General features: G+C 52.8%; 1 protein-coding gene across 1 annotated transcript in view; it reads left to right on the top strand.

Moving 5' to 3' along the window:
- The window catches only part of NTRK3 (neurotrophic receptor tyrosine kinase 3), a 427675-nt gene that overhangs the window by 381022 nt on the left and 32014 nt on the right, over positions 1-14639 (top strand). The window contains exons 18-19 of the mRNA XM_039858221.1: positions 2488-2660; positions 5574-5817. Of these exons, the coding sequence (XP_039714155.1) occupies positions 2488-2660; positions 5574-5817 (417 nt within the window). The remainder of the gene's footprint in view (positions 1-2487; positions 2661-5573; positions 5818-14639) is intronic.

Raw genomic sequence — 14639 nt, 5'->3', positions numbered from 1 at the left:
TCCCCTCTTTGTTCTGTGGATACAGCTTGACCCCCGGAAGGACCCGTCTCCCACATCTCCTGTGTCACCAGCTGGTCACCCTGGTGAAGTTTTCTTTCTCCCAAGAGGCTCTGGGTGTGGACCCCACGGAGAGGAGCAAGGCCGTCTCTGGGCTGATTGTCCTCCCGATTCTTCTTCTGTCACCTCTGTCCCAGATGCCTCAGTCCCTGGGGACTGGGGTCACGTTGCAAGCCATTCGCTGCACGGGACCTTTTGCCAGTTTCGTAAGAACTTCGGGTTTGACCCAGGAGCTGGAAAACCCAGCGAAGGTGGAGAGAGAACTGGAAAGTCTAAAAGTGGCAGTGCTTGCTTCGTGCCCCATCTCCTGAGTGAGGGGCTCCCATCTGCCTCCCATCTCCTGAGTGAGGGGCTCCCATCTGCCTCGCAGCATAGGGTGCCAGCCTTGGGGGACACCGGTGGGCACTGCGGGAGAGCTGAGAACGGAAATACCCAGTGGCTGCCATTGGCGCCGGGGGCCGTGTAAGAGAATGATTTACGGAGATGGAGAGAGGCCATTTGTCAGGCCCCGAACTCGATCTACTTTGCCCTCGTAAATCCAGCGTTCGCATAAATCTTCGTATTCTCCCATCCCACCCGTGCTGGGTCCCTTCCCCCCATCCCCATCTCGTTCTTCATGAAAGTAAATAATTCCCTGGAAGTCATCCTGTACCCACGCCCCAGCACATGGAGTTCAAGGCTGCTGTGGGAGCTGGGTCCCCGGGAAGAGCGCCCTCTCTCCATGGCTCTGCCTTCTTCCGCACCAAGGCCTTGCGAGGGTCCGTTCCGGTCGCTGGCGGACACACAGCAGCCTGTCCCTTTGTGACTGGGGAGCATCCCTCTCTGGGCCCAGACGCTCTGCTGGCAGTCCACCCTCCTCACCGTTCCTAACCCTCTCCCCTGCCCATTCCCATCTTTTAACTTCTGTGCCCACCTTTCCCTGGGGGACCCTCCTAGTGACTGATCCATCTGATAAAATTATTCAAGCAGGTGCGCTGGACGGCAAAGTCTCCTGGGCTCCAGACTCGACCTGTTACTTCTTTTATGGTCTTTGGCCAGTCACTCCCCTGTTCTGGATCCCAGAAATCTCACCTGTGAAATGGGAACGTGACGCTGGATAATGTCCAGCCTTCGTCCATAGCGGAGTCAGCCAGACGTGTGTGCGTGTGCACGTGCGTGTGCGCGTGCGCGTGTGTGCGTGTGCGTGCACGTGAAACCTCTAAATTTTGAAAAGAATGAACGGTGCTGCTTGACGTTGGAGGGGGTCTTGATCTCTGGCTGAGAGACCACGGCCCCCCTGATGGCCCTAGCGGCACGGCCGGTGACCTGGAGACCAGAGGCCGAAGTCCAGTTTAACTCTCAGCTTCTGCCACTGAAGACGTGTGAATGTGAGCTGATTCCTGGGCAGGGCTGGGCCTCGGTTTCTCCAGCTCCAGAAACGAGCAGGTGAAAGCAGATGACGTCCAGGGCCCTTTCCGTGCTGAGAGCGCATCGTCCGACGTGTGCTCGTGATGACAGAGGCGATGGGCCCCCTGGGTACAGCTCTGCATCGTCTCGTCCCTGTGAGCCTCCTGGTGCTAGGAAAGCCACACGCATAGCCGACACCCCGCCTGACCATTGCTTTCCCTTTCGTCTTCCTGGGACCTGGGGGCAAGTGGCCTGGTCCGGTGTTTTTTCCTCACACTGGAGTCTCCTACTCCCACTGGGGCTGAGAGGTGACATTTTTTGGTGGCCACCAAACGCCCGCCTTGCCATCCGGCCCTAGGACTTCGTGGTACTGTACCCAGTCCTGGTCCTGCTTACTCACCTCCTCCCATGCCTACAGCCCCACCTCCACCCCACCCCCCCCTGAGCTTCTCAGCTCTGCCGGGAGGACACAGGTGCCTTCTAGAAACCAAAGCCTTCTAATTTCTCGGCAAATATACACTCCTTCACCATCTAAAATCAAGGAATAGAAAGGGCAAGGAGACTTTTTTATGTGGTCTGCCCGATTTCTAGTAGACTCTGGGCATAGGCTCATTTACAAAGTTACAGCAACGGGGGCCGTGGTTTCCCCACGGTTTGCTTTAGCTGTGGGACCGTTTCTTCAAGGAAACTTAGGGGAAGAGGCCCTTGTCAGCCCCCTCCCTCTGCCATTCACGCTCCTCTCCTCTCGGACGGAGCCCGGGGCTCTGGGCCTGAGATGCACTTAATCCGAAGTCATTGGCTGGTGGACGGGATGCGGGTGCTAGAATGTTGGTTACTGTTTCTGTGGGGATGAAAATAACGGAAGGAGGAAGGCGTCGGGCCTGGCGGCTGTGACCTAGCTTCAGGGTCTTTCGACCCGACTAAAACCTTATCCGTTGGGAACCGGCAGGGTCTTGATAAGGGGACCACGGTTCTTCTCAGGAGGGGAACAGAGAGGCCTCTGCCCTCTGTTTGCAAAACGGCCTTTGTCCTGCACTGTTCCAGGCCCTGAAGGACCCCACCCTGGCCGCCCGGAAGGATTTTCAGAGGGAGGCCGAGCTGCTCACCAACCTGCAGCATGAGCACATAGTCAAGTTCTACGGGGTGTGTGGCGATGGGGACCCCCTCATCATGGTCTTTGAGTACATGAAGCACGGAGACCTGAACAAGTTCCTCCGGTAAGCCGGGGTTGCTGTCCCCCGCCCCGCTCCCGCCCGGCCTCACCGGCGCCCTGGGGTTCTCTCCGGAGCCGGAAGTTATCCTGCCCCTCCAAACACTCGTGTCCGGGGATTAGAAATGACAAGCGACCTTCGGTTCTTCTACGCCTTCTCCCGAGCGGCGGGATTCAGGCTTCTATCCCCGATTTCGGGGGCTGGGCCAGGGGGGGCGGGTTGAGGATGCTGTGACGAGTAAGCCGAGCTCTTCTTCCTGATCTAAGGTCGACCGAGAAGAGAAGCAGAGTCTGGAATGAGGGGGCTGCCAGCCTGACAGTCTGAATCAAGGTTCTAGGGCCACCCTCCCCCGGTGATGCACATGGCTTCCCCGCTTCGTGTCCATTGTGTCTCAGTGTTGCAAAGTCAGGCTGATACCTTGTACCCATCCTGGAAACCTTCTCGCCGGACGCTTTTCGGTGGTGACTAGGAAGGCACGAGTTTACATACTCATCAGGAGGCAGAAAGGGTTGACAAAAATGGCAGACTTTGCTTGGATAAATTTAGAAATCTGCTGTCCAGTACGGTGACCACTTGAGGCTATTCGAATTCAAATGTACGTTACTCGAAGTTATATAAGACATAAAAACTTATTTTGGTCTCACTAGCCATGTTTGGAATACGCAATAACCAGATGTGGCTACTGTATTGGGCAGTGCAGCATACGTGACATTTCCATGAATAGAAAATTCTAGCACTCTTTTAGAAAGATTGGGTTTGTTGTAAGAAGGGGTTCCCCAAGCCTGCAGCAAGATTGTCTGGAATTTGAGAGGCTGTTGATAGAACTGGTAAAGGGCTGGAACCCCAGCCTAGAGATCTGCATAGAGTTTCAGGGGAGATCTACATTCCCCAGAGAAGGCAGCATCTCCACCAGAGCAGGATTAGCACTTCCCTGCTTCTACGTCTGCCACCTCGGAGTCGTGCCCAGATGCGGTAGGGACAGCCATGCGTGGGGGTCTGTGGAATTCAGGGTCCCGCGAAGCAGGCTGAACACTCAGGCCCCGGAAACTGAGGGCCAGGTCTTTGCCTCCTTCTGAATCCCACTGAATTCCACGCCGAGTATGAGATTCCCAGCGTTCAGAGGTGGGTCGTGGAAGAGTCTAGTGCACTCACCCAAAACCGACAAGCTTCTTCTCAAAGTGGGGCGTTCGGCAGAGTGCTGTGCAGCTCACGAGCTGCGTTTCCAAGAACGGCCCGAGAGGCATTGAAAGTACCTGCACGGTAGTCCTAACCGCCCGAGCTTGGTCTCACAATGAAATTTATTTCTTTCCGGGAGAACTGTCCTTATCAATAAGACACACTTGGGTTCACATCCCGAATTTGTCACATCTTAAAGATGTAACCTGGAACAAGTTATTAAACATCGGTTCTCTCCCAAGAAAATAAGGCCGTTAAGAATGTCACAGGTTTGTTGTTCAGACCATTACATGACTATATTTCTTTAATAGCTGAATGAGTTTTTCATGTAGTGAGGTGTTCACTAAATGGTAGCCACTAGTAATCACAATTATTGTTTTATCAGAACCGTGACTCATGGCAGTTTCTCATGCAGGTGACACCCTTTCTCAGTACACAGGGTCTTCCTCACCCTTACTTTTGTTGGGGGCAGTGCCGTCAGACCCCAGTGCCACTAGCAGGGCTAAGGAGAGCTCCCCGGCCCGTCGGGACCACTGTCATGCGTCCAGTGTTAGTGAAGAGGAGGGAGGGAGAGCAGAGGCCTGGCCTGCTCTCACGTCTCCTGGTGGCTGGTTTTAGGGGCGGACCGCAGTGTTCTCCCCTGGTAGACAGCAGTGGGGCCTGCTGCTGACCCCCCTTCCTGGGAGCCGGTGCAGTAACTCTCCTCGCTCTAGAGGGGTGAGGTCGGCAAGCCCACAGGAGATAATAAAATAACCGTACTCATGTTTAATGGTGCCTCTCAGTGGAAATTGGAGAAGCAGTAAAACAAGCCGAGGCTCCACTGTACACCAGGGCTCCTCGGCCCACAGCCTCATAAATAAGGGCCCTGGGTGTGGTCACAGCTCCTTGGGCTTTCTGGAGGAAAGGGGAACACTGCAAGTGACCCATAGGACAGGGCGAGGTGTTAGAATAACAAATCCAGACTTTGATTTGGGCTGGAGGGAGAGTTGGGGCTCCCCAGGGCTCCGCTCGAGGGCCACAGGGTCTCTTCATCGGGCCCGGCCACCAACAGAAGTCCCCCCCATGCTGGGCAGTGTGGCCAAGCAGAAGGCAGAGTGGACTCAGGGGTCTCACTATCCAGAGCATCAGCTCAGGGAGCTAGCGGGGTATGCAAATGAACCCACTCCTCCTAGCCAATCAGAATCCAGGGAGCAGGGCCCAGAAAGCTTTTAAAATCCCCTCTTGCTGTGTGTGCCCGGTTTCAGTCTGCCCCTGATCACTCCCGGGGTCACGCCGGGACCTCCGGGGACTCAGTGACTTCCATCAAGTCGTCCGACCACTTCCTTATCTCGAAATAAGGAAGAAGGGATGGGAGGATCGAGCGAGTTAATGCATTTAAGATCCTTAGAACAGTACATAGGACATAGCAAGGGCTGTGTAAGAGCTAGTTGTTCTTTTATTAATTCTTCTATATTAATCCTGGAACCTCGGATGGCAATTAAATATTTTAAAAGAGTAGGTTTATTTCCTGATGCTCTAGAGCGTGTCTGCTGTCATGTCAGCTGGGGATCCGGTGGTGTGTTTCACCCACGGCCTTACGTCACCTAATTCGAGGGAGATAGAAATAGGCCACAGGCCGGCCGAAAAGGGCGGTTTCGTTCGCTTCTGTGGTGCGTTCCAGAGAACAGGGCATCAGGAAGGCCTTGGCCCTCGATCTCCTGAGCTCTCTCTGCCCCCTCTCTCTCCTCCCGCCCCCTCCCACAGGGCCCACGGGCCAGATGCGATGATCCTCGTGGATGGGCAGCCACGCCAGGCGAAAGGTGAGCTGGGGCTCTCCCAAATGCTCCACATCGCCAGCCAGATCGCCTCGGGCATGGTGTACCTGGCCTCCCAGCACTTCGTGCACCGGGACCTGGCCACCAGGAACTGCCTGGTTGGAGCCAACCTGCTGGTGAAGATCGGAGACTTCGGCATGTCCAGGGACGTCTACAGCACTGACTACTACAGGGTAAGGCGGCTTTTCCCGCTACAGGGCTCCGTGGCAGAGCTGGCACCTCGCTTACATGTCTTCATCATTGTCCATCAACCCTGTCACTCCAGCACGCACACGTACACAGCCATGCCCATGCATACACTCGACGATTGTCCCTTGGCCTTGCCTGCATCCTGACTTACCTGTTCCCTATGCTCCTCCCTCCATCGTGGGTGTTTAACTCAACTGTATTGTTACATTGTAGTGACATATGCATTGTGTACTTACTTGAATCATCAGTACTCATTCTTCATGCAAACAGATTTTTGATGTATATATATATGTATACACACACACACACACACACACACACATCTTGACACACATAGACAAACTCGGTGCTACATTTTAGCACCTTCTAGCTCCACCACAACGCACTGTATTCTCTGGTATTACCTGCTGACCCTGTAGGCTTGTTTTCAAAGGTAGATCTTGATGAGAGAAGCCAGAACCCCAGATAAAGTAGCAAACATGGTTAAAGTCTCGCTGAGCAAATGGCTGAGGAAGGGTGAGGGCAGAAAGCGCGTTATTGCTGCCGACACCGGAGAGAGAGGTGCAGGTCAGGAAGAGCTTTCCGTCACGGTCGGTTTGACTTCACGCCGTCCACTTTACATTAACAGGTGTCTTGTTTGGCTCCCAGAATTCCTTTCTTTGGGACTTTCCTTCCCATGGATCGCTGAATGGTTCTGACAGTTACGATCGCCAGGGAAAGGACAAGTGAGCACGAGTGTCATTGATCTCAAAAAAGGGAGGTAGAGGTGTGACCTGAGATACAGAGATGGAATAACTTCTGCAAACTGGTTAGGCGGCAGGTGGCTTGAAAATATGGAGGTGTCACTTCATGGACATTGAACGGGCAAGGACTTTGATCTGCGGTGTATGGAGAGGGCGGGACAGTGTTTTGAAAGTCGAGAGGCTTGGTGGCCATTCGTCTCATCTTCTTTGTGGGGAGTGAATGATCCTCCTGTGAGTCAAAGAGCCCAGATAGGACGGCCTTTAGGGCCTGAGCGTGGTGGGCCACCGGGCTGGGAGTTTGGGGTTGGCATCTGCAGAGCAGTTCTGTCTGAATGCCAGAACTGCTGATGCCTCTGTCTCAGGGAAACACGATATCCGGTCGCACGGTTTTAGCCCTGGCCTAAAGAAAAATAGAAGAGTCGAGACATGCCCTTTGCGGTTAGAAAGTGATTTGTTCGTGATGCGGGTGGTATACACCATTGTGACAGAACATGAAGCGCAGTCGACTGTCCAGCATCCCCGGACGTGGAGAAAGGAGCACGATGCAGCCGTAGCCGCAGACCGATGGCCGGGGCAGGCCTGCCAGGGAATGTTCCAGCAGAGCCTTCCCGCAGCATCGAGGCCATTCCTCCAGCCATTTCTTAGAGGGGCCTTGGTACGGTTACCGAGGGCCTGCGGGTCACAGATTTCTTGAGTCTAGCTGGAGCTGGCACCGTTTAATTGCCTTTGCACTCTGTGTAACGGGGTTTGCTGGCCTGCTGGCTGAGCTCAGATTTATATCTGTGTTGGTAAAAACAAGGGATGGATCATCGTGTTTCCATGTGAGGCAGACATTTGATTATGCCAGTCTGGTCCCTGCTGGCTTCACCGGGGTCTTGGGAGACAATAGCCGGCCAAAATGCGTGCGTGCAAACTCAGCTTTCAGACTTGCCTCAGGGAGCGTACCTAATGTGTCTCGAGTCTGATTTAAAAGAGAGACAAAATACATAAATAAATACACACACACACACACACACACACACGTATCAGTCGCGTCTTCGAGGGATGCGCTGTGGCCTGGCGTTCACAGCAGTGAACTCCTACCCTGTACTCTTTGAAGAACTGTGGAAACCTGCACGACAGCTCGACAGTGGACGGGCACCAGACCCTCCGTATTCAGTGAGCAGCTCGCAGATGTCGCAGTCAAAGTCCCAGCATATTCACAGCTCCCGCTCCCCGTCCGTAAGACCAAAGGCAGACGTGATTTGCCTGAGGTCACATTAGCAGTGAACCTCAGAGTCTCGTCATCCCATATCAGGGTGATAAGGGGATTCGGTATCCGGGCCTGATTTTACCTGGGTCCGTTCACACCCTAACACCACCCTTAGCAGCCACGGGACCTCAGCGCACTTTCCCTGGCCTCTGTTTTTCCCATTTTTCAACCAAGGTGGAACATAGGCTCGCAGTGGGGTTGTTTTGATGTTAAACCAGTTGATTTACCTCCTGGGTAAACTATTGTTTATATTATCTTCCTTAGTCCCCTTCACACCCAAGGCAGGACAGCCCCAGCGATAGTCTTATTTCCAGAGGTAATTCTTGAGTGGGTGAGAGGGACCGCCTGGCTGCTGGAAAACATCCTGGGGTCATGCCACCGCCCCGAAGGAGTGGGGTCCTTAAGGCTCCAGCCTTCCTCAGGCTTCCGCTTAGAGAGAAGTACTGGGTCGTAAGGACTTGGGTCAACGTTCACACGGTCCTGCTCGTGAATTCTAGAGCTGAGTCCGTGTTCAGGTGATTTATAAAAGATGTTCGTCGTCGTTCAGTCCACCAGCTGAAGCTCTGGGGAAGGCTAGCAAGGTGTGTGTGTGTGTGTGTGTGTGTGTGTGTGTGTGTGTATCCATGCTTACCTGCCTAGTGTAGATTCAAGTGTGTAAATGAGGGCAGGGAGAGAGGTTGGGGTAAAGTCCTCCTTACATTCTTTCTTTTCCAACTTTAATTTCTTGAAACAAAGAGGCCCCGTCTGGCGCATGCATGAGTGGAATGCAGACAATTTACAAAGGTGAAGGCGAACTGCCTGATTTCCTGTGCCACAGCTAGAGAGAGAAAACAGACATCTCTGTGCCACACAGCCAGAGCCACTTGTTCTCTCTCCTTAAGAACAAGTCGGATGACAGGTACCTTTTCCCCCTAAGGGTCACTGATGTGACGACGCTTCCGAGATCGCCTCTGACACGGCGCCACCCTACCTTTCTGAGAATGTCGGACAACCCCGGTTGCTTAGAGGTCAAATCTGAAATTAAAGAAAGCTTCGCGAGTCCCGGAGAGGGGGTGGCTGGGGTTCCAGACGGGAGCTGTTTTCAGACGTGCTGAGATCCTGGTGAGAGGGGGCCGGCGGGGGTCGGCGCTCCGGTCCGACCAGGCCAGGAGCATGCCTTCCCGCTCACCCCACTGTCCTCTGTGCCCAGCACAGTCCCTAGGACTTTGTAGACACCCAGTGAAAATGTGAATGAGAGAATGAATGAAGTCAGAGCGGGAATTTGGAGTCAGACAGGAAGTGGATTAGGCCAAACCAAGAGGAGCCTAGACAGGCAAACAGCTGCCCACCTGGGTACCACCTTCAGAGGTGATGTCTGAGCAGTGTCTGGGGACAGTGTCAGAGGAGGCAGGGGCGTGATGTTCTTTCTGAGTCAGGGCTGGTTCGGTGGAGTGGAGTCTTGGTAGGGAATGGAGCTGAGTGTCCAGGGGATGAGGAGGGAAAGTATGCCAAAATCTGAGCCAACACACGTCGGGAGGACACACGGCGGATCTGGCAGCTGATAGCGAGGCCCCGATTCTAAGCTACAGATTCCAGGTCAGGGTTCCTGGGAACTCCTGGGAAGGGCGATGACAGTGACCCTCAGGGTGTGGGAATAGTTGAGAACAAGCTGATCTGGCTGGCGGAATATCCGATTCTGCATGTCGTGACGTGCCCACGACGTTGATGAATAAGAAGCGCCGGCTCCTGAACCCACACTGCCTGGGCTCGAGTCTCAGCTCCTGTAATTCATGGCTATGGGACCTCGAGCAAGTTAGTTAACCTCTCTGTGTCCCTGACTGCAAAATGGGCTAATAGCCCGTATCGCAGGCATTTGCTATCAAGATTAAGTGCTAATAAATATAAAATTCTTAGGATGATAAATGCTTAATAAATATTCGTTACTGATACTGTCGTTGGAACTAAAATACAATTAGGTGCCTTCCCTAGTTCCAAAGTGGGCATCCGAACAGCACTTACATAAGTGTGTTAATGAAGGTAACAGGTAAATGCAGACATGTGGAATGGCTCCGACACACACAGAAGCCTCTTTCTAGGTCATGTGACAGTGCGAGCAGATGAACCTCGGCCACGTGGTCACTCAGGCCGGTGGAGCTCTACCCTCCCGCTCTGTACCCTGTCCCTGGTCACCCTAGGCGTCCATCCCCATCCTAGCCAGCCGGAAGGGAAGCCGGCATAAAGGAATGCCTGACCTGGAAGTGAGGCCTGTCACTTCCCCTCACGGCAACAACCTCGTCGCGTGCCTGGTCTCTGCTCTGGAAGGCAGGCTGAGAAATGTTGTATAGCTGTGTCTCCAGGTAGCAGAGAAGAAAGTGGACTGTAGCGAGCAGCCGGCACCCTCTGCCATGGTCTGGGTGAAGAAAAACCCCTTTCTCTTCCTCCATCCCATTCCAGCGTGCGTCACCCCGGGCCCGATGATGTCTCAGGGGAGTTGGGACAGCTCACTCTCTCTGCTAGAGCTCAGCGCAGGGCCTGGGGTCTCGGGAAATCCGTGTGTCCTTCTTCTCTTCACCTCCGGGAGAGGGGGCCTGGTGCTGACCGGGAGACACGGCCACGAGAGGGACGTCCGGGCGGGCTCGGTGCTTTCGCGGCCTGAACGTCCGCCGCGGGACTTGGTGCCATAGTGCTCACATCTTAAGTGAATTTCGAAAAACGACTTCCTCGCTAAGACCTCTTAAGCCGCACAAAACTGCCAAGATCACAAACGGAGGAAGGTGTGAAGGGCAGGGTTATGCTGATTGTCAGTATCCTGGTCTTGTTTCCTTGATTAAAGCCGGAGGATTTGCTCACTAATGGTCCCCAGAGGGTCAGACCTTCTGGAATCCAAGTCCGCCGAGGGCCGGGACTGATGTTTAGGACACCTCGGTCTCGTCGCCAGCCCTGTGCCCACGTTGCCAGTTAGAGGCTTCGTCGTCATCTGTAAGATTCTGGCTCTGTGGTCTCTGTGGGTTTCACCTTCTGGGAGGCTAAGCTCTGTGTGTAATGATAAGTGAGCAGCGGTACGAAGACTTGGTTTCTTTAGGAGGGGGGCAGGGTCGAAGGTACAAGAAGAAAGCGGGGTCATCGAAAGCTTCGCCCAGACCTCGGCCGTTCCACATCCCAGCCCATTTTCCCTGCTCCTGATAAAATAAGGGAGCAGACTCCAGTTTTGAAATGGGCGCTTTCCACGATACCCAGATCTAGTTCAGTGACTAAAGTTTGCTTTCTGCTCCTCCCTCTTCTTCTCCTTGGAGATACTTTGAATAACTGGCCAAACTCAGCCTGATGGGCAGAAGAACTACCGGGTGTCTCCTTTCTCGTTACTTTTTCCAGTGATGTGAATTACGTGGGTTCTTCCCTCCGTCCATCTCTGTTCTTCCAGACCTCCAACCTTCCTAGACCATGTCATACTTTATTCCAATGCAGTGGCCGTCCCGGGGACATCTACCCGAAACTCGGGCAGAAGTGACTGCGGTGTGGGGACCGGTGTTTTGAACCATGGGACAGCAGTCTGGTCTGAAGATGGCTCGGGGAGGACATGGTTCCCAGGAGGTTGACGTGCCAACAGTCAGACTCTAACAACAAAGTGAAAAAGTTACTTGGGGCATTTCCCTGCCACAGGCTTAGGAATGCCAGTCCTGGCAAGTTCTTCATGGGCTCTTGGCAACCTGTGCCCAACGTGGTGACTAGGATGCAGGACGAGAAGCAGGAAGCCTGTGTTCAGTCCCCACAGTGATTACTGATATGAGACAAGGCTCTGTCCTACCGCGGACCTGCATTTGTCATATATAAAGGGAGTGCTTCCTGTCTGTCTGCTTCATTGTCTTCACACTTACCTCTCATAGGAGCTGGCCACACTGATAGCATTTTCTGTCACTTCATAGAAACTTGGATTGAGTTTCATCTACAAATAACTCGATGGTTTACTGCTCCTTTTCCTGGACAGGGCTTAAAAGATTGGGTTCTGGTTCAGTGAATCACTTACTTTGGTGGTATTGACTTTAGTTCAGTGTTCTTGATCCTCATCTAATGTTGGATTAGATGCATAGTTTCCAACACAACTTTTTTAAGCAGTAAAACCTTTTCTTCAAATGGAACCTTATAAAATCGATAGATAGAGATGGTTGGATGGATGGATGGATGGATGGATGAATGGATGATGATGGTGGGTGGAGTACCGGAATGGATGGGCGTGATGGTAGATGAAGTGACAGTGGATGGATGATGATGGATGACGATGGCGGATGGTGGATGGTTGGATGGATGGGCGGTAGATGAGTAGATGAGTGGGTAGATGATGAATGATGAGGTGGGTAGATTAAAGATGAATGGATGGATGGCGGATGGGCGGATGGATGGTCGGACGATGTGGGTGGATGATAGGTGAATGGTGGATGAGTAAGGTAGATGGGTGGATGAGTGGGTGGGTGATGGATGATGGATGGATGGGCGGATGGGCTTGGATGGATGGATGGATGGATGGAGTAAGATAGGTGGATGAGTAAGTGGATGGATGGATGGATGGATGGATGGGTGGATGGATAGATGGATAGGTAGATGGATGAGTGGGTGGGTGGATACAAAGCTATTCTAGTTGAAAGGAAGACCCAGGAGCCATGGCCTTTGTCACCCCTCGCCTGCCCCGGTATGGGGTTCTTGCCGCACTTGTGTGGAGGGGCTTTCAAGCACCAGGTCCTCTTCAGTAGATGCCCCAGTTCAGATCTGGGGCAGCTGTTCAAGACACACATGACAATGACATTGATGACGATAGAATGAGAATGGTAGCAACAGGGAATCAGGACCTTGCGATTCCTCAGAAGCAAAGTCAGCGTCGCAGCCTTAGGACAAGTGACCCAGTTAGGAGGTTTGCTAACCCTCGTTCATGCTGGCTTATTTCCTCTTAAGTCAGACCTCCTAGTCATCAGAAAGGTCCACGTGTTGAGGAGAGGATTCAGCTCTATTCCCTGAAGATGTACACGCGTGAATACACCACAATCTGTAATCCTGAGGAAGTTAAATTTTCATAGGGAATATAAAACAGGATGAGAACGTGTAGCTCTACCAGAAGCCAGAGGGAAGGATATCACACTAAAGGGTTTCCAGTTTCAGCCTGATCAGAGGGCTGCCTGGGGTCGTGAGGGGCGGGTTGGCAGTCAGTGGGGTGAATTTTAGGGGAGCTTTCCAGTCCGAGGGGTTAGCATGAGCAAAGGCATAGACGTGGCTTGGAGAGAGGCAAACGGAGACAGTGACCTAGCACAGCATATCACGCAAGTGGTCAAAACCGAGAGGATGCGTGGAAGGAAATGCTTGTCACGGAAGGACAGGGGCGCTGCAGCAGCCCTCGAAGAGCCAGCTGTTCTGACTGGCGTTGCCATGGATAGTCATGGAAGTGTTCTCATCTGTTTTAGTGTCAATGAGGTGGTACGTGAGGACAAGTCATCAGGCAGTGGCCTGTAGGATAGACTACTGGGAACTGAGCCCATGAGGGCAGGCCATGACGATTCGAGTCCAGGGGAGAGGGGGCGAGGCCCCGTGCTGCCTCGTAGCAGTGGGGTGTAGAAGAGAAGCCATCAGGTTCGGTGGGGCCGGGCACGGTGAACCGAAGACCAGGGCCTGGGCCCTCCAAGCCTCTTCAATAGTGAAATTGAGGTTCAGGATGGATTTTTTTTACAAATGCATCTTTTAGGCCACCTAGTCCATTCTGCATCCCTGGAGTGTTAGAAACAGATGAACAAATGCCACGTCATTCAATTTTAAAGAAACATGAGGCCGGAAAGAGTCTTAAATGTCATCTATTTTGTCCCCGTGGCCCCAGGCAGAATAGCATCAAAATCACCTCAGACAGATGGTCGGCTCGTTTTGTTCTGTGCCTCTCTGGGAATTCCACGGGTTCCCCGTTCTTCCTTCTAGCTCTGATGAGGGAAAGCTATGGCCTGTGAGAGATCCGCCTTTTCCTTCCTCATTTCTAACACCTTTTAGAAAGTGAGACGTTCTCATTTTATGTCTAGCCAGAGTCCCACCTGTTGCAAGGTAAGTATATTTGGTCTTATATCCTTCGTGGAGATGAACGTGATTGCTACTACCGCACAGACGTTATAACATTCAGGAAAACGCTAAGAAGCTCCGTGAGACCAACACGGTCTCGCGTGTTTCATAGGTAATTGGTTGTATTTTACGCATGGGATGTATCCTCAACTGGTCGGGAAACAATGAAATCAAAACAGCTCCCTCTCTCGCCCTGTCAAAGAATAGTGTCCTCTTTCTGAGAGACGTTTCCAGCGTGGTCTCCTGTAATTTCGAAATCTGATTGTTTTCTTTCGGCGGTTACGGTGGTGCAGGCGTGGGGCGGACGCCAGGGTCGTCAGCCTCATCTCCACGGGGACAGGTGTTGGAAAATAAGACAGGGAGACGTCCCCTCAGAAAACGGCATAAGCACGTGAGGCCTGTTTCTACCCGAGCTCATCCTCAAGACAGGAGAGAAGGAAGTCTCAGAGGCCATTGAGTCATGTGCTGATTCCCTCCACCCCTCTTTCTCCTGTGGAGGGCGTGGTGGCAGCGCCCCTTCGTCACCTGACAGTGGCCTGTATTATAGTTAGACCCTGTTCAGGTTCCTCAAGTGTAAAAGGCCTTTTTTCCCCACACCAGGCAAACTGAATATATAACATATAAAGATACATAAATTTCCATACAGATATCTTCTTTACCCGCTGTAATTAAGATATTTGCATGTAAAGAGAACAGCATGTTCCTTGACTCCCTCCTAGTAGGGAATCGTATTTCCTCATAATCCTCA

This window comes from Pteropus medius, unplaced genomic scaffold (assembly GCF_902729225.1).
Source record: "Pteropus medius unplaced genomic scaffold, Ma_sr-lr_union100, whole genome shotgun sequence".
NCBI lineage: Eukaryota > Metazoa > Chordata > Mammalia > Chiroptera > Pteropodidae > Pteropus > Pteropus medius.
Note: the sequence above shows the minus strand (reverse complement) of the source record. Positions and strands in the feature narration are given on the sequence as shown.